Source organism: Heteronotia binoei, chromosome 13, assembly GCF_032191835.1.
Source record: "Heteronotia binoei isolate CCM8104 ecotype False Entrance Well chromosome 13, APGP_CSIRO_Hbin_v1, whole genome shotgun sequence".
Lineage (NCBI taxonomy): Eukaryota > Metazoa > Chordata > Lepidosauria > Squamata > Gekkonidae > Heteronotia > Heteronotia binoei.
In genome coordinates, this window is record NC_083235.1 from 28998632 (window position 1) to 29017235 (window position 18604).

At 45.2% G+C, this 18604-nt stretch overlaps 1 protein-coding gene across 2 annotated transcripts in view; it reads right to left on the reverse strand.

The window, feature by feature from the left end:
- LOC132581201 (TBC1 domain family member 15-like) overlaps positions 1 to 18604 on the reverse strand; it is a 47729-nt gene that overhangs the window by 7397 nt on the left and 21728 nt on the right. The window contains exons 1-9 of one of the 2 annotated variants that reach the window (XM_060252344.1): positions 18151 to 18313; positions 16940 to 17056; positions 12418 to 12617; positions 9792 to 9971; positions 9583 to 9668; positions 8411 to 8514; positions 7209 to 7276; positions 3307 to 3453; positions 1318 to 1408 (exon numbers count right to left, since the gene is read on the reverse strand). In XM_060252344.1, coding sequence (XP_060108327.1) covers positions 1318 to 1408; positions 3307 to 3453; positions 7209 to 7276; positions 8411 to 8514; positions 9583 to 9668; positions 9792 to 9971; positions 12418 to 12617; positions 16940 to 17056; positions 18151 to 18260 — 1103 coding nt within the window. In that variant the 5' untranslated portion in view covers positions 18261 to 18313. Of the gene's footprint in view, positions 1 to 1317; positions 1409 to 3306; positions 3454 to 7208; positions 7277 to 8410; positions 8515 to 9582; positions 9669 to 9791; positions 9972 to 12417; positions 12618 to 16939; positions 17057 to 18150; positions 18314 to 18604 lie in introns of those variants that run through there. The other variant, XM_060252345.1, reaches the window with a different exon arrangement.

Below are 18604 nucleotides of genomic sequence, written 5' to 3' on the forward strand. Positions count from 1 at the left end.
TTCAGAGAAGTCGCTTGATACAGCCTCCCTCTGCCTCCCGCTCCTTGTATTCCAAGGAGGTCTCCCATCCAAGTACTTGCCCGGGTCAGCCCTGCTTAGCTTCCAAGATATTATGAGATCAGGCTTGTTAAGGGCTCTCTTTATTTTTTAATATTCCCGGCAGGTGCTGCTTGGCAGCAGGGAACCTGGACCCAACTTGGTAAAAACCTGAACAGGTAGTTTGGCATCTATTGCCAGGGTTAAAACTTTTTAATGCAGAGAGCTCAGTGCTGGAACGTACTTTGGAATGGTGCCTTGAATTATTTTTATTTTATTATTTTATTTACGTTATTCATACTTTGCCTTTCTCACTGGGACTCAAGGCTGATCATGCCAAGTAAGCAATACAATCGACAGGCTGGGACATTCAAGAAACAATGAAATGGGATTTGGAAGGGTGTTTTTTTTGTAGAAAAAGCCCAACAGGAACTCATTTGCCTATTAGGCCACACCCCCTGATAACAAGCAAGCCGGAACTGTGTTCCTGTGTATTCCTGTTCAAAAAAAGCCGTGGGATTTGGGCTTGCCGACCCAACCAGAAGTCTAAAAAGAATAGAACTGCAGCAAAACTTAAGTGTTAACATGGCATATTAAATGATGCAAAAATACATAGTAGGATCCATTGTACAGCAAACTATAATTAATCAAGTGGTACATGAACATGAATAGAGTATTTCTGTTCATTACACAGTGATCATCACTATTCTCTATGTATCTGTTATGTATGTGGACTCAAGGGAAGACTTTGGTGTTTCCGCCTGGCTCATTGGAGCCATACGGACTGAGCTTGGGGACTTGGGAACAAAAGGCTGTAGGATTCAAACCCCTGAAGCCCAGGACGAATCACAATCCCCCACCGGTTTGAATGACCCAATAACATGCTTGCGCGGGAACCCAGAGATGTATATAAGTTCGGCCCGTGGGCCCCAGCACCAGTCTTGTACTGTAACCTTTTACTATGTGATTCCTATTAAAGAGCTTGTTATCACTTACTCCAAGACTGCCATGCATAGAACCCACTATATTATAGTATCTTATTTAGATATATATACCTTGTTTTGCTCCCCAGTAGGGACCCCAAATGGCTCATAATTCTCCTCTCTGTTTTATCCTCATAACAACAACAACCCTTTGAGGTAGGTTAGTCTGAGACAATTTGTGACTGACTGGCGCAAAGTCACCCAGCAGGTTCCCAAGACAGCAGGAATTCGAACTTGTGTCTCCCAGATCCTAGTCCCACACGCTGTCCACAATAACAGATGGTTGAGTTTTTTTTACCTGAGGCAAAAGAACAGCTTCTCCTTCGTCACGCTCTCAATGTGGTTGTACAGCTCTGAGTCCACATGCTTCAGGATCTCCTCGCAGATTTCTGCATGGGACAGAAGACAGGCTGAGATCCTAACTCCCCACACCACCGCTCCATCTCTGTTAGATCCATCCGCAGCAAATTGTGGGTTTTTAAATTTTTCTTTGAATGGAGCAAAACTGAGGCTTGTGGGTAGTGACAAACACCCTGGGACCTTCATGCACAGCAGCTATAAAAAGGGACGTCCCTCGAAGCAAATCAAATTGTCATGGGGGGAAAAACCACACCTGCACAATGCCTGGTGACCTATTGAAAGCCACAAAAGGCTCATTAGGGTTTTCATTGAGCAATAGGGGAATCTTTGATAGGCTTGCCAACCTCCAGGTGGTGGCTGGAGATCTGGCATTACAACTGGTCTCTAGAAGACAATCAGTTCACCTGGAGAAAATGGCTGCTTTGGAGGGTGGACTGTATGACATTATAGCTTGCTGAAGTCCCTCCCCTCCCCAAGCCTCACCCCCAAAATATCCAGATATTTCCCAACCCAGAGCTGGCAACCCTAATCTTCTCTCCCCATGGCTAGCAGTAGTCAACAAAATGATGCAAACAAGTAGGGATAATCGGTGGCATTCATTTGGCTTGCTTTGCATTCATTGATACAGTTTGCAGAAATATCTTAATGGCAGAGTAGAAACACAGAACAATCTGATTCAGGGCTGCACTCTTATAAACCCACTGAATTAATTTGATTTAGAAGGGTATAGCCCCTGACTATAGATACTATTAGGAATCCTATGAAAACTTACTCCACTCTAAGCCTAAGGGGGTTCTGGCTCAGTGGAAGAAAATCAGCTTGGTGTGTGGCAGGTCCCAGGTTCAGCCCCCTCCACCTCCACTCAAAGGACAAGGTAGGAGAGTTATGTGAAAGACCTCAGTCTGAGACCCTGGAAAACCACTGCCAGTGTGAGCAGACAAGACCAGTGGTCCAATGGTCTGATTCAGTATAAGGCAGCTTCATGAGTTAGTGTTGCCAGGTCTGTGTTGGAAAATGCCTGGAGACTTTGGGGGTGGATCCAGGAGAGGGTGGGGTGAGGGGAGGGGCCTCAGCGTGGTACAATGCCATGGAGTCCACGCTTCAAAGCAGCCATTTTCTCCAGGGGAGCTGATCTCTGCCAGCTGAAGATCAGTTGTAAAAGTGGGAGATCTCCAGGCCCTACCTGGAAGCTGGCAACCCTATTAATCTTCATAAGATTGCCTTGTTATCTTTCCTTCCAAGGAATTAATCTTCATAAGATTGCCTTGTTATCTTTCCTTCCATGCCCTGCTAGTAGAAGTTTGGTGTCAGTCACCCATCCCAACTAATTTAACCAATTCTTCTGTTCTTCTACTTCTGCGGCTTAGTCCACTCTCTAAGTGAAGACAGATGTAATATTTAAAAAGAAGTCACAAGTTCAGGACCCTCAGCTTAGGTACTGAACACGGAGTAAACTATCGGTTGCATCATTTTCCCCACATCTCAGGTGGGTTGTTTTAAAATATTTAAAATGCATCATAAACAGAATTACATCCCTCCAAATCCATTGCAATCAATGGGCTTAGAAGGTGTGTACTTTCGCTTTAAGTCTGCACTGTCAAAGTGCTTTATTTATTAATGCTAGAATCTATGCTTTATTTATGAATGCTGTTAATACGTCTGATCTGCTAGAAAGCAGAATTTTTTTAAAAACTATGCAAAACGGTGCTAAGGATTGGGGGAGCTGGTGATGTCACAGGCATCCACCAGACATCACTGTGCACAGCCTGCTTTTGCAGTATCATTTTGCAAAACTGGTTTTTGCTTTCAGTTCCGCCCTGAGGAGGAAAAGGGCTGGTATGGTCAGGGTCCTTCCAAACCAGTTCCGCAACTCTGCAAATGTTACATCTGTCTCCACGACTTCAACTCTCCCTTCTTTTTCTCTCACGTATCTTGCGGCGCACGCCCAGGGTGGTGAAGCTCCATGCTGAGCGCCGCATGTAACCCACAAAGCACCAGAAGGCATCGGTCTCATTGTCCAGAGTCTCCAAAAAGCGGCTGGCAAAGTCATTCATTCCCTGGCAGTATCCAATGTCTGTAACGGGTAAGAAGAAATCAGAAGCAGAGAAAGAAGCGCTTAGTGCTGGGCAAAATTACCAGATCTGTGCATTATACGCTTCGGTCACTGGGCAAAATCTACAGCAAGCACAAAGCGAAGTTTATCACATTTTTATCCTTCCTCCAAGGTGATAACAGCAGTACATGTGGTTCTCTCCTTCTCTTTTGTCCTCTAAACAACTGTGAGAGGTAGGTGAGGCTGACTGGGGGAGAGGAGGGCTTTTCTATACCAAGCTTCAGTATCATTAACTTGTCATTGTTACCTAAGTTTTTCTTCAATCTTTTCCCATGTTTTTGCATACTATGAGAAAATCTCAGACACCAGGCAAACAATACTGTGTGCAGTGTTTTGGGGTTTTTTTGTAGAAAAAGCCCAGCAGGAGCTCATTTGCATATTAGGCCACACTGCCCAGGCAGAGCTCCACTCCTGTGGGCTCTGGCAGAAAAAAAGCTCTGACTGTGTGTAAGGAGTGGGAGGAATCCAATGCAGTTAAAAAGCCAAGCCGCAGCTGAGTTGAACTTGGTGTGGAAAGCTCTGAGTGACTGCGCTAAAGTCACTCCAGGAGTCTGATTTGAACCTCTCTCTCCAGTTTGGTGTAGCGGTTAAGTACACAGACTCTTATCTGGGAGAACTGGGTTTGATTCCCCACTCCTCCACTGCACCTGCTGGAATGGCCTTGGGTCAGCCAGAGCTCTTGCAGAGTTGTCCTTGAAAGGGCAGCTGCTGTGAGAGCCCTTTCAGCCCCACCCACCTCACAGGGTGTCTGTTGTGGGGCAGGAAGGTAAAGGAGATTGTGGGCCGTTCTGAGACTCTGAAATTCGGAGTGGAGAGTGGGGTAGAAATCCTTCTTCTTCTTCTTCTTCTTCTTCTTCTTCTTCTTCTTCTTCTTCTTCTTCTTCTTCTTCTTCTTCTTCTTCTTCTTCTTCTTCTTCTTCTTCTTCTTCTTCTTCTTCTTCTTCTTCTTCTTCTTCTTCTTCTTCTTCTTCCTGGATCATCCAATATTCTAAATGCTCCCAACACACTGATACATGGAGGTGAAATAGCTTGAAGAACCACAAGTTCCTAACAGAGTTGCCCAACGTGGTGCTCGTGGGGGCCATAGCACCCACCAGTATCTCCCCTGGCACCCAACCAGCTGTTCAGAAAGTTGGTGGGGCTTTAATAAGGCAGGGCTTGTTTTGGCTGTCATCATTCAAATGGAAAAAAAGAAGGAAGAGGAGGAGCAGATTGGATAGATACCCCACCCTTCACTTGGAGTCTCAGAGCAGTTTACAGTTTCCTTCCTTTCCTCTCCCCACAACAGACACTCTTTGAGGTAGGTGGGGCTGAGAGAGCTCTGGGAGAACAGCTCTTGAGAGAACAGCTCTGAGAGAGTTATGACAGACCCAAGGTCACTCCAGTAGCTGCATGTGGAGGAGTGGGGAATCAAACATGGTTCTCCCAGATTACAATAAACCAAACTGGGTTTCCCATGGCTGCAATACCAGCTGCAGTGCCTGGAGGATGAGGACTAGTAAGAGTCCTGTCTTGTGGTTCCATTCCCTTTTCAGGCTTTCTGTTATTATCCCTTCTCATTGTCCTCATGTCATTCCTTAGTTTCTTTTACTTCCCTTCTTTTTCAAAGAGAGGTATTGCTATTTGTTCCATCTCCTGTGGCAGCCACTTTGAGGGGGTCCTCACCACCACCTCTCAGAAATTCAAAGGTGCCCACAGGCCCCATCCCTGTCCTACACTATGGTTTAGGAGCATAAACTTGTACCTTTGACAGATAAAAATAGCTTTCTTGGAATTCCATGCTTTTTGCACTAGGCATTGCCACTAGAGTCCATCCTGACCACTGTGCATTATGGAAGGCTTTTCCCTCCTGAATGGTGGATTTACAAAACAGTGATATAAAAAGAAGTGGAGATCTCTGCTCTTTGTCATAGGGATATATTAGGAAATCAGAAATTTCCTATGATAGGTTGTTATACTAAAAAAGCAATCTTATGCATTCTTACTGAGCAGTCAGTAGGTCTATTATGCTAAGTGAGTATTAAAAAGGTAGCTCCCTGTGCAAGCACCAGTCGTTTCTGACTCTGGGGTAATGTCGCATCATGACATTTTCGCGGCAGACTTTTTACGGGGTGGTTTGCCATTGCCTTCCCCAGTCATCTACACTTTCCTCCCAGCAAGCTGGGGACTCATTTTACTGACCTCAGAAAGATGGAAGGCTAAGTCAACCTTGAGCCAGTTATCTGAACCAGCTTCCACCAGGATCAAACTCAGGTCATGAGCAAAGAGCTCGGACTGCAATACTGCAGCCTCACCACTCTGCGCCACGGGCATTATTCCTAGGTAATGTATTTTTATTTTATTTTATATATCCCCCCCCCTTGCTTTTCTCCCTAGTGGGGACCCGAGGCAACTTGCAGAAGTCTTCCCCTCTCCTCCATTTTATTCCTACAACAACAATCCTGTGAGGTAGGTTAGAGTGTGGTTGGCTCAAGGCCACACTGCAGATTTCCATGTCAGAGTGGGGATTTGAACCTGGATCTCCTGGATCCTACTCCAGCATTCTAACCTCTATGTCACATTAGTGTGAGCAAAATCTTCAGAGTGCTATATGCTTGACAGCCAGTTCAGTGTAGTGGTTAAGAGCTGCAGACTCTAATATGGAGAGCTGGTTCCCCATTTCTCCTCCACAAAGCCTGCTGGGTGAGCTTGAGTCAGTCACAAGTTCTCTCAGAGCTGTTCTTAAAAGAGAAGTTCTCAAAAGAACTATCTCAGCTCCACCTATCTCACTGTGTCTGTTGTGAGGAGGGGAAGGAAAAGGAGATTGTATGCCACTCTGAGACTCCAAGTGAAGGGCAGGGTATAAATCCAATCTCCTCTTCTTCTTCCAAAATTAGATTTGCCAGCTATAACATGGGAAAATAGCAGGCGACCATAATGTGCTTCCCAGTTCCAATGGCAAACGAGGCACTGAGGCATGATTATACTGTGAGATCCATGAATGGCTCTTTCCAGTGATTTTTAAATGGTGGTAGAAACTGTATTGCACATGTGATATAGAAGATGATTTATACCCCACCCTTCTCTCTGAATCAGAGACTCAGAGCGGCTTACAATCTCCTTTATCTCCTCCCCCCACAACAGACACCCTGTGAGGTGAGTAGAGCTGAGAGGGCTCTCACAGCAGCTGCCCTTTCAAGGACAACTCCTACGAGAGCTACGGCTAACCAAAGGCCATTCCAGCAGGTGCAAGTGGAGGAAGTGGGGAATCAAACCCAGTTCTCCCAGATAAGAGTCCGCGCACTTAACCACTACACCAAACTGGCTCTCATATTATATATTTGCATATGTTTAAACTTCATTCCTGTAGTCGGTTTTTCCCACTGAAAGCTCCCCACTATTACTGGGGGTTGGGGAAGGCAGGCAGGAAGAGGGTCTACAAAACCGATGCAAATCTGTTTGCCAGAGGTGGTAATATGAAAGAGTCGCTATCATCTGCAAGAAGAGGAGGGCAGAAGTGCTTCCATGGTGTGAAAAAGAAATGCAACATTCAAGCCTTAAACCACTTTGTGGCACTGTTTGGATAGAAAAGCCCTAGGCTAATTAAAAGCACTGTATAGGTGATGAATGTTGGACATGTGAAGTGTCAGGAACAGAGAGCATGAAGGTGAGTGGGGCAGAGTAGAACCAATGGCATCAGCTGCGATTCCAGGAAGGGAGTGTCGTGGTGCCCTCACCTTGGTGAAAGGCCGTGTATGTGATCAGAATGTCCCGGAGGTAAAGCAGCTTCACCAGCCCTTCACGCCTGCAGAGACAAAAAAAAAAAAAAATCTCCATAAGAGCTATTGCTGTAGAGTGCCAGCCTCCAAGTGGGGTCTAGAGATCTTCCAGAATTGCAATGTATCTCCAGATGACTGAGATCAGTTCCCTTAGGATAGGGTTGCTTTGGAAGGTGGACTGTGGCAGTATACTTCTCTGAGGTCCTTTCCTTCCCCCAAACCCACCCACCCCAGGATCCATCCCCAGATCTTCAGAATTTCCCATCCCAGGTTTGTCAGCCCCATATTGCAGTGGTGGTTTGTCTTAGAAGCGAGGGGTGCCAGGGCTTGGAAGCCACATCCTCTTCTTCTCAGTTACTCCTCTGCATGTTGAAGAGCAGAGCCTTAGCACTAGAAAAGATTCTAACTGTGTAGTCCTAAACAGATGGGCTTAGAAGGGTAAGATGGTGTTTAGGACTGTAAAAGCCAGGAGAGTTGCCCAGTCCTGGCCTGGTGGACTGCATTCTGCTTGGTGGGTCACAAACTTGCCCATGGATGTCAGGCAGTTCTCTTTTTGAATTTTGATAATCTAAAACATGCTATGCTTCCAACATTTTGCTTTGGCACAGACTAGGGTTGCCAAGTCCAATTCAAGAAATATCTGGGGACTTTGGGGGTGGAGCCAGGAGACATTGGGGTGGAGCCAGAAGTAAGGTTATGACAAGCATAAGTGAACTCCAAAGGGAGTTCTGGCCACCACATTTATAGGGACTGCACACCTTTTAAATGCCTTCCCTTCATTGGAAATAATGAAGGATAGGGGCACCTTCGTTTGGGGCTCATAGAATTGGACCCCCTGGTTCAATATTTTTGAAACTTGGAGGGTTTTTGGAGGAGAGGCACCAGATGCTATGCTGAAAATTTGTTGCTTCTACCTCAAAAAATAGCCCCCTCGGAGCCCCAGATAACCGCAGATCAATTCTTCATTATACCTTATGGGAATCAATCTCCATAGGGAATAATGGAGTGCTCAGCAGACATTTTCCTCACCCCATCCCCCGCTTTCTGATGACCCTGAAGTGGGGGGAGGGCCTCCAGACCAGGGGATCCCCTGCCCCCACCTGGGGATTGGCAACCCTAGCACAGACGGGGCGTGGCTGAGGAGGAGCAAATTCTCTCACTGGAAGAAGGTTCGGTGTCGGTCTGTCCGGGGGATGTCAGCATCGATGTCTCGCAGTGCTTTTTGGAACAGTTGCTCATTAATGTACTGGAAAGGCAGGCTATGCTGGCAGAAGACAGGATGGTGTTAGCATGCAGGCAGTGTTGTTGATGGACAATTAGTTACAAGAAAATTATGAGCTGCTTTTCAGCCTTTCAAGGTGGCACACATGGTACCAGAATAAAACAGTAGGAATGATTTAAGAACAATACAACATTACAGATGAATATTAAAGAGGGATTAGAATGCTGTTCCCAGAAAACAGACCTGATATTCTGGTCCCAACCTGACCATGGAGTTCAGACCCTAAGAATTCTCAGTCCCTTTGATCCAACATTTGGGCACCCAGTGATAGCCAAAGTATCCAACAGATGTTTTTGGAATTTGTCAAGTTGAGCAAGAGGGCCATGTCTCAAGTTTTATCCCCAGCATCCAGTACTTCCCATTAACTGCCTTATGGTGACTCTGGGGGGGGGAAGTGTTCAAAACAAGACATTCAGAGGTGGTTTGTCAATACCTACCTCTGGGTTTCAAGCAACCTTGGTGTTCCTTGGTGATCTCCCATACAAATACTGATTGGGACCAACAGAGGTTGAAGGGTTAAATCCTTCCCTGCGTGGCCCCCAAGACAAACTGAGGGCTCTTCTGCACTCTCATTTTCATCACTGTGTGTCCCTATTGCTTTGTGTGTGTTTCTGCACGTTTTGCTCCCTCTAGTGGTTGATTTGGTATTATATCGCTTTATGTCCAGCATATTTCCCTGCAGTTTTAACGTGTAGGGAAATACGTCAGACATACAGCAATGTCATATCACTAGGTAATACCACTAAAGGAAGGTACATGTGAAGGAGTAGGAAATCATACCTGGTTCTCCCAAATTAGAGTCCCTGCACTTAACCACTACACCAGACTGGGTCTCACACCAAACTGGAATGGAGGGGAGAAAACTTAGCCTTTAAAATTTTGATTCAAGAACAATTACTTAAAACAAGATATATAACCTAAGTAATATCAAAAATACATTTATCATAAATTTGAGTTTGGCTTAAACCCAACTCATCTGTCCTAGCTTTTCCACTGCTATTAACATTCTTCATGTCAAAAAAGTCAGTGTGTTACCATCTTGTCTCTCACCTCAATGTAAGCATCTGCAAGGGGTTTGGCAGCTTCGAATTCTCTCTCTTGGTCTTTGTACTTCTGGATGGCCAGGGAAAACTCCACTAGATGGGTAAATGGAAACAAAGCATAATATCACCTACCAGCTCTCCTCCCTGAAAATGCAAAGCCTAGTTGTTTCACCCACCAGGAAGGGATATAACACTGAGGGGAGGGGCAGCACTTACAATCTGAGTGGACCTTGATGTTGGTGGCCCAGGGGAAGCGTTGCTTCCAGGAGTACTTCATCCACCGATACTGTGAAATCATCCGCTGGTCCATCTCCTGCCTCTCTTCGGTCGTGGATTTCTCAGAGTACACCCCAAAGAGGAACTTCCAGGTGATCTTTCTCTCACTCGGATGTGTGCCTGAGATTTTTTTTTTTAAAGTTTACTTTGTCAGCCTTGATGACTTTATTCAACAATTTAATCAGCTTTGCCTCCTGATGTGGAATGCTGGTACATGGGGGTGGGGCAGGGGTGGGGCAGGCAGAATCAGGGGTGGGATTATGATCCAGCTTGTTTCTCTTCACAGATATATGCCTGCAGCCCCAAGGGGTGATGAAGCGGCTGGGGGTTAATTTGGAGCAAAAAAGGGCTGCTTGTGAAGGGTTTAAGCACTGATACCATGAAATCATCAAACATGATGGCAAAAATTATTGTTGTTGTTGCTTTTTTGTAGCAGGAACTCCTTTGCATATTAGGCTACACACCCATGATGTAGCCAATCCTCCTGGAGCTTAGAGTGGGCCCTGTACTGAAAGCCCTGTAAGCTCTTAGAGGCAGGGGTGGAATTCTAGCAGGAGCTCCTTTGCATATTAGGCCACACACCCCTGATGTAGCCAATCCTCCAAGATCTTACAGAAAAAGAGCCTTGCAAGCTCTTGGAGGATTGGCTACATCAGGAGTATGTGGCCTAATATGCAAAGGAGCTCCTGATAGAATTCCACCCCTGCATAGAAGATTGGCTACATAAGAGGGCTGTGGCCTAATATGTAAAAGAGTTCCTGCTACAAAAAGTTATTATTGTTGTTGTTATTTTGCTGTCAAATCACAGCTGCTTTATCATGTAACTGTAGGGCTTTTCAAGGCAAGAGACATTCAGAGGTTGTTTGCTGTTGCCTGCCTCTGCATCATGACTGTGGTGTTTTTCTTGGAGGTCTCCCATTCAAATACTTGCCAGGACCAAGCTTGCTTAGCTTCTGAGATGTGACAACTGGGATACCCAGGTCAAGGCACAGTGGCATAACAAAATTACAAAAGCAACAGCAACAATACAAGCTAGGGTATTAAGAACAGCATAAAACACCACTCAGAAGCATCAAATGATATACATAAAACAGTCCTCCATTAGAAGTGGAACATAAAAACAGTAAGAGAACAAAGTTGGAGTCCAGGGGCACCTTTAAGACCAGTGAAGTTTTATTCAGGATGTAAGCTTGTGTGTGCTAAAAGCACACTTCATCAGACTCTCTCTATATGTAGGCACTCTCTCTATATGTAAGACTGCTAATTTATTTATTTATTATTTATCTGGTTGATTTATATTCCGCCCTTTCCCTTACGGGCTCAGGGCGGATCACAGTCATAATAAAACAGTTAAAATACAGCAATGGCTCAGTAATATACTAATAAAACAAAGCTACAAATAATATACATAGGTGGGCAGGCACATATAAAACAAATATTCTGGCTCGTTGTAGTTTTATAGCCCACTGTGGGGGAGGGCAATAGATGGTATAAGCAGTAGAATTAAAGGATGTCCGCCTGCCTCAACCGATACTATCATCTGACGAAATGTGCTTTTAGCACACAAAAGCTTACATCCTGAATAAAACTTTGTTGGACTCCAGCTTTGTTCTATTGCTTTAGGCCAACACGGCTGCCCACCTGGATCTATAAAAACAACAACACAGAGATTAAGTCTTTTGGTTAAAAGCCTGGACCGAAAGACAGTCATATTCCATGACTCCATCATCACATACAGAAGCTGTCAACTTTTTTGGGGCCATTTTTTTTTTGCAACCTATGGTGGCCCTGTAGGGTTTTCAAGGCAAGAAACATCTGCAGGTGGTATGCCATTGCCTGCCTCTGCGTCGTGACCCTGGTGTCCCTTGGTAGTCTCCCACCCAAATACTGATGGGCTTAGCTTTTGAGATCTGATGAGATCAGGTTAACTTGGGTTATCCAGGTCAGAGCAAGCTACTAATTGCTACCCCACTTAATTTGCAAAAGTAGCACAGAGGAGTTGGACGACACATTGCGTGGGAGGCATGACAGCAAGCTGAAACAATAGCAGTAACCAGGGCTTTTTTTGCAGAAAAGGCCCAGCAGGAACTCATTTGCATATTAGGCCACACCCCATTGACATCACCATTGTTTCACACAGGGCTTTTTTGAAGAAAAAGCCCAGCAGGAATTCATTTGCATATTAGGCCACACACCCCTGACACCAAGCTGCTGACAGCCTGCTTCAGTGGGGAAGGTGGGATATAAATCAAATCAAATAAATAAAATTAAATTAAATTAAACAAGCCAGCTGGAACTGTGTTCCTGTGCGTTTCTGCTAAAAAAAAGCTCTGGGAGCAACCGAAAAGATGGTGGCGGGAAGCAGCCCAACATCTGTGTGATCTCTAGTCAGCACGACTCAAAGCCTGGTGTCATCATCAATCAAGGATGGCTTCTTGCTTGCGGCTAGGAAAATTGACACAAATTTGGACAAAGCCCAGTATATTCTCTGGATTGGGAAGGATGCCAAAATGCAGTGTTTGCGATTTCCCCAGGCATTACCAGAGCATAGACTGTGGATTGCTACCTTTCTCATAGACTAGCTGGCGCAAGCGAAAGATGTTCATTCTCCCGTTGGCATCAAATAAACTGTAGATGGATGGGGATGATCTGCTTTCAGCTGCTGAAGGGGAAGGGGAGGCCCCTGATCCATCCTCCTGGTTCTTATCTGGATTCTGCAGGCTTTTATCTCCGTGATTCTTTTGGTAGCTTGTCGGTATGGTCATTCTACATATGGCCCATCAAGCAAGGAAAAAAGAACACGCAAGATTCTTAGTACTGAGCCCCACCCTCCATTCTAGAGTCACACCAGTCTCTATAATGGATGGAATTAGCTGAACACATATTCAAACTGAAAAGAGACTTTATGGCCATTTGAATTTAAGATGCCTTAATCCTCCAGACTTCAAATCAAATGTTCATTTTGCAGTTTTTGATTTTGAGGAATACTTCAGTGTAACTTTTAAACCCCCAAAACACTAGCTAATAAGAGATAATCAAAAATAATAGACAAGAAAAAATATACGTTTGAAGTTTCTAACCAAAGTTGAGAGGAGGAGGGGGAGAAGAAATTGAATTTATACTCCGCCCTTCACTTGGGAGTCTCAGAGCGATTTACAGTCTCCTTTCCCTTCTCTTCCCCACAACAGACATCCTGTGTGGTAGGTGGGGCTGAGAGAGTTCTTTCAGTAACTGCTCTTGAGAAAACAGCTCTGAGAGAATGTGTGACTGATCCAAGGTCACACCAGCAGCTGCATGTGGTGGCGTGGGGAATCAAACCTGGTTATCTTAGATTAGAGTCTGCACTTCTAACCACTACACCAAACTGGCTCTGGATTTCCACACCCTCAGCTGATCCACCTTCCTTTATTTATTTCATGTATTTGCCCTTCCTCCAAGGAGCTCAGGGTAACAGCTTTCCTTTCTCCATTTTACTCTCACAACAACCTTGTGAGGTAGTTTAGGCTGAGAGAGAATAACTAGCTTAAGATCACCCGGTGAGTTTCTAGCTCAACACATTCTAACACACCACACTGGCATGTCTTCTACTGCAGAAGTGGTCAAGGTGTTTAGAAAGAGTATCTCGCCTGAAGTCCAGACTTCTAATGCACAGTCCAGTATATAGACAGCTTAGCTTACTTTGGTAGAGTTCCACTTGTGGTCTGCTCAGCTGGGGACCAGGCAGCATAGAACAGAAAGGAAAGAGTTTATTTCTTTCATGTGATTTTGGACTGCATCAACAGAAGTATAGTGATGGTATCATTTTACTCTGCTCTGGTTAGACTTCACCAAGAGCAGGGGTGGGGAACGTCCATCCCGAGGGCTGTTTATGGCCCTCGAGACTACTTGGTCTGGCCCTTGGGGATTGCTGGGCCGAGCCAAGCCACACTGCAGCCTCCCTGGGGCCCGGCTGGCTGATGAGAATCATGAGGCATAGCCACACTGTGCAGCAGCCTCCCTGGGGCCTGGCTGGTTGGCCAGGATGGCTGCGGGGCCTGGAAAAGTCACTGTCACAGTTCAGGTAAGTTTCCCCCTTATTTCTTTATTTCCCTTTCTTTCTGTTTCTTCTCCCCATTTCTTTGTTTCCCTTAATCCCCCTTTCCTTTCCCATTTCTTCTCCCTTTCCCCCCTTTCTTTCCCCTTCTTTATTTTTCTTTATCACCCTTTCTCCCCCCATTTATTTATTTCCATTTCTTTCAATTTCTTTCCCAACTTTCTTTATGTCCCTTTCTTCTCCTTTCCTTTTCTCCCCCCATTTCTTATTTCCCTTTATTCTCCTTTCTTCCCCCCTTTCTTTATTTTATTACCCAGCTACCACCAGTTTAATTTGCACTTGTTTATCCCATATGCTAATGAGTGTGTGACCTAATTTGCTAATATTAGGGGATATGGTCTAATATGCTAATGAGTTCCTCCTGGGCTTTTTCTATCAAAAAAAGCCCCGGACCTAGGCATTTGCCTAGGGCGGTGGGTTCGGTGTGTGTGCCAAATCAGGCTCTCCCCAGATGACTTCAAATAGAAAAAAAATATATTTGCATTAATTTTACCAGCCTGAATCATTTTCCCTCGACAGATCACTGTTTTTTAAGCTGATAATTTTGTATGGCCTGTGAACGATGTTATAAATATCCAAATGGCCCTTGGCAGAAAAAAGGTTTCCCACCCCTGACTTAGAGTATTGTGTTCAGTTTGGGCACCACAATTTAAGAAAGATATAGACAAGCTGGAACAGGTCTAGAGGAAGGCAACAAAGTTGGTGAGGGATCTGGAGACCAAGTCCTGTGAGGAAAGGTTGAAGGAGTTGAGTATGTTTAGCCTGGGGAGAAGATGACTGAGAGGTAATATGATCACCATCTTCAAGTACTTGAAGGCTGTCATATAGAGGATGGTGTGGAGTTGTTTCTGTTGCCTCAGAAGGTTGGACTAGAATCAGTGGGTTGAGAGTAAATCAAAAAAGTTTCCAGCTCAACATTAGGAAGAACTTCCTGACAGAGTGGTTCCTCCATGGAATAGACTTCCTTGTGAGGTAGTGGGCTCTCCTTTCTTGGAGGTTTTTAAACAGAGGACTTGATGGCTATCTGATAGCAATGCTGTGAACTTAGACAGATCATGAGAAGGGCAGGGAGCAGTACTTGTGATATTCCTGCATTGTGCAGGGGGTTGGACTAGGTGACCCTAGAGGTTCCTTCCAATTCTATGATTCTATGTGGTAGGCTGCAACTTGTAGCCAATCCTGTTGCAGAAAACTGCCACTACCCATGTTTCAACCAAGAAAGGGATCTCATTCCATATTCTGTGTCTCCCAGTACTGCTGTTCCTTCCTAGGTATACCATCTGTACTACCTGTGGCATGTGGGTGGGTCCCAGGTTTGGACAGCGTGCCATGAACATGGCATGCAGCTTTGCACCCCCTAGTGGCAGGTAGTGTCTCTGCTGGATGAAGCCAAGAACAGGCAACGCCTTCAGCTATAACAGGTGTGGCCAAACTGTGGCTCTTTCACACATATTGTGTGGATCTTGAAGCCCCCACTACCCTGTCAGTCAGCTTGGAGAAGGCATTTCTCTCTTTAAATCACTTCTCCAAGCCAGCTGGCAGCTTGGAGAATGCATTTAAAGTTGTTTTCTTTCCATCTCTCCCTCCCCATCTATCTTCCTTCCTTCCTTCCTTCCTTCCTTCCTTCCTTCCTTCCTTCCTTCCTTCCTTCCTTCCTTCCTTCCTTCCTTCCTTCCTTCCTTCCTTCCTTCCTTCCTTCCTTCCTTCCTTCCTTGTGGTTCTCAAACATCTGATGTTCATGTCTTGAGGCTCTCAAACATCTAACATTTTATTCTATGTGACTCTGACATTAAGCAAGTTTGGCCACCCCTGAGCTATAAAAGACTTCTTTGGCAGAGTACCACAAGGGAGAGAGCTGTAGCAGGCCAACCTCAGTCCTTTTGGTGTTTATCAGTTGCAATTTTTGCAGAGCATTTGGCTATCACTTGTCTGAACAATGCTGACATTTTGAACAACTGCCTGGAAGACATGCTGTTCTCCGTTTAATGAGGCAGTCTGGTTTTGCAATTACCATGTATCGACCTTTGAAAGCCCTGCTTGATAAGATCAACTTTGAATCATCGCGTTTCTTGAATGGAAGTTTTGGAAATGTTGTGAAATTGAGTTTCTTTGTACTTATCTCCTCATTTTATTTCTTTTTAGTATTTGGGATAATAATGCATTTTAGAATAGCTCTCTGTGCTTAGAACCTTCCAGTTGCAGCCAACTTATGGTGACATTGTAGGGTTTTCAAGGCAAGAGATGTTCAGAGGTGGTTTGCCATTGCCTTCCTCTGCATTGTGACCCTGGACTTCCTTGGTGGTCTCCCATCCAAATACTAACCAGGGCCAACTCGGTAGTTTACAGGGTCTGGCAAGATCAGGCTAACCTGGACTATTCAAGTCAGGACTCCCAAACACTAGAAACTTCCTTTAAAAGAATAAAACGGGGGTTCTCAGAACTGCATTGAAAACACAATCATATCTCATTCATATATATTTTGATGCTTTTTTGTAATTTGTTTTGTGTGTCTGTCTGCACCTGGAACTCATGGTGACTAACCCCTACTGGGGGCCTGGAGGATATTGGGAGAGGTGGCTGAATAAAGCCTGCCCCTGCCTTCAGGCACTGGTATTCCAGGGAGGTCTCCCATCCAGGGCTTTTTTTTTTGTAGCAGGAACTCCTTTACATATTAGACCCCCCCCCAATGTAGCCAATCCTCTTGGAGTTTACAACAGGCCCTGTACTAAGAGCCCTGTAAGCTCCAAGAGGATTGGCTATATCAGGAGCGTGTGGCCTAATATGCAAAGGAGTTCCTGCTACAAAAAAAGCCCTGCTCCCATCCAAGGACTTGTCAGAGTTGACCCTGCTTAGCTTCCAAGATATGAGGAGATCAGGCTTGCCTGGGCTATGCAGGTCAGGACGTATCTCATTCATACATTCACACTCTCCGTTAATCCCTTCATCCCCACACAACTCCCACCCTCTGTCCATTGATTCTTGCAAAAGTTCTGACCTGGCGCAGAATCCCAGCCTTGGGATCAGTTTTTTTAGCGGCCAGGTGTTGAAAATCTGTTGGAGCAGCCATTGGGCCTGGCACTCTACAACCTGCACTGCAAAGATGATGGTGTCCCTGCGAAGCAAATACCTTTTATTACTGACGGTGAAGGCAGCGATGTGAAGACAGGGATGGGGAAAACTACAGGAGCTACTGATAGGGACCAGAAATGTTTCATCAAAGTAGGGGGATGTCAGGTAGCAAGTTGAGATGCTTCAATAAGTATCTGGCAGAAACTGTGTACAGTTCCAGTCACCGAATTGCCAAAAGGACATTGCATAGCTGTGAAAAGTGCAGAGGAGGGCAACTGAGATGCTTAGGGGGTTAGTTTGAGCACCTTTGCTATGAAAAAAGGCTGAAGAGTTTGGGATTTTTCAGATTGGAAAAGAGATGACTAAGGGGGGGAAATGACAAATGTTTATAAAAATATGCAAGGGATGGAGAGAGTTGACAATTTTTTTCCCTGTCTCCCAAAATGCTAGAATTTGAGTGCATCCAATGAAGCTGATAGGCGGTAGGTTCAGGATGGACAAAAGGAAATACTTTACAGAGAGAGTGATGGAAATGTGGAATTTGCTGCCAGAGGATGTAGTGATGGCCACAGGAATAAGCAGCTTGAAAAGGGGATTAGATAGATTCGTGGAGGATAGGTATCAATGGCTAGTAACCATGGTGACAGAGGGGCGCTTCCATGTTCAGAGGCACTAATCCTATGAATCCCAAAGCCAGGAGGCAACATCAGGTCTGTTGGCTGTCCAGAGGAACTCGATCACTGTGTGAGACAGGATGCTGGACTAAATGGACCACTGGTCTGATCCAGCAGGACTCTTCTTATGTCCTTAACTTAAAGACAGCCCTGATGGATCAGACCAGGGGTCCTTCAGATTTCCAACAGTGGTCACCCAGAGGCATACTTCCTTCTAACCTGGTTATTCCTTCTCACTATTAAGGCTAACAGCCATTTATAGACATAATCTTTCATAGAATTAATTGTCTATAGCTCTTCAGAAACCATTTTGTCTACTGGCTCTCACTGCATCCTGCGGCAGGGAATTTTGCAAGTTATTTACACATTGTATGAAGAAGTATTTCCTTGTGTCTGTCCTAAATCTATGGCCAATCAATGCCACTGGGTGATCTTGAGTTTTAGTATTACATACGGTACTTACTGGATGACTTGCAACCAGCTCTGCAGGAGCTGATATGCCAGAGGACACGTCTTTGTGCCCTTCATCCCTTGCTTCCTGATGCTGTAGGCATGGAGGCCATGCAAGGACATCAAGGGATGTAGCTCAGGAGTCCATCCCTGTCTGCCTTCCTGCTTTGGGGACCTCTCCCAGCTGCTGCTGCTGTGGAACTTTCATGCACTGTGACCTCATAATGGCCCCTGGTTCTGTGATGACTCATCTAGGACACCAAGTCATAGTTACTTTTTACCTCTTACATCTGATATTGCTATGAGTGGTTTTCTTGTCCACTCATTTTGCTTAAAGAGCTAGAGAGGAGGTGGGGGCTATGTGAAAGTTGACATGTGCCAGCATGAAGATAGCTGAACAGGGGAACCAGGAACTGGCTTACAGAGTCAGGAGAGGTATTTGAATACTGTAGATTCGGAATTAAAAT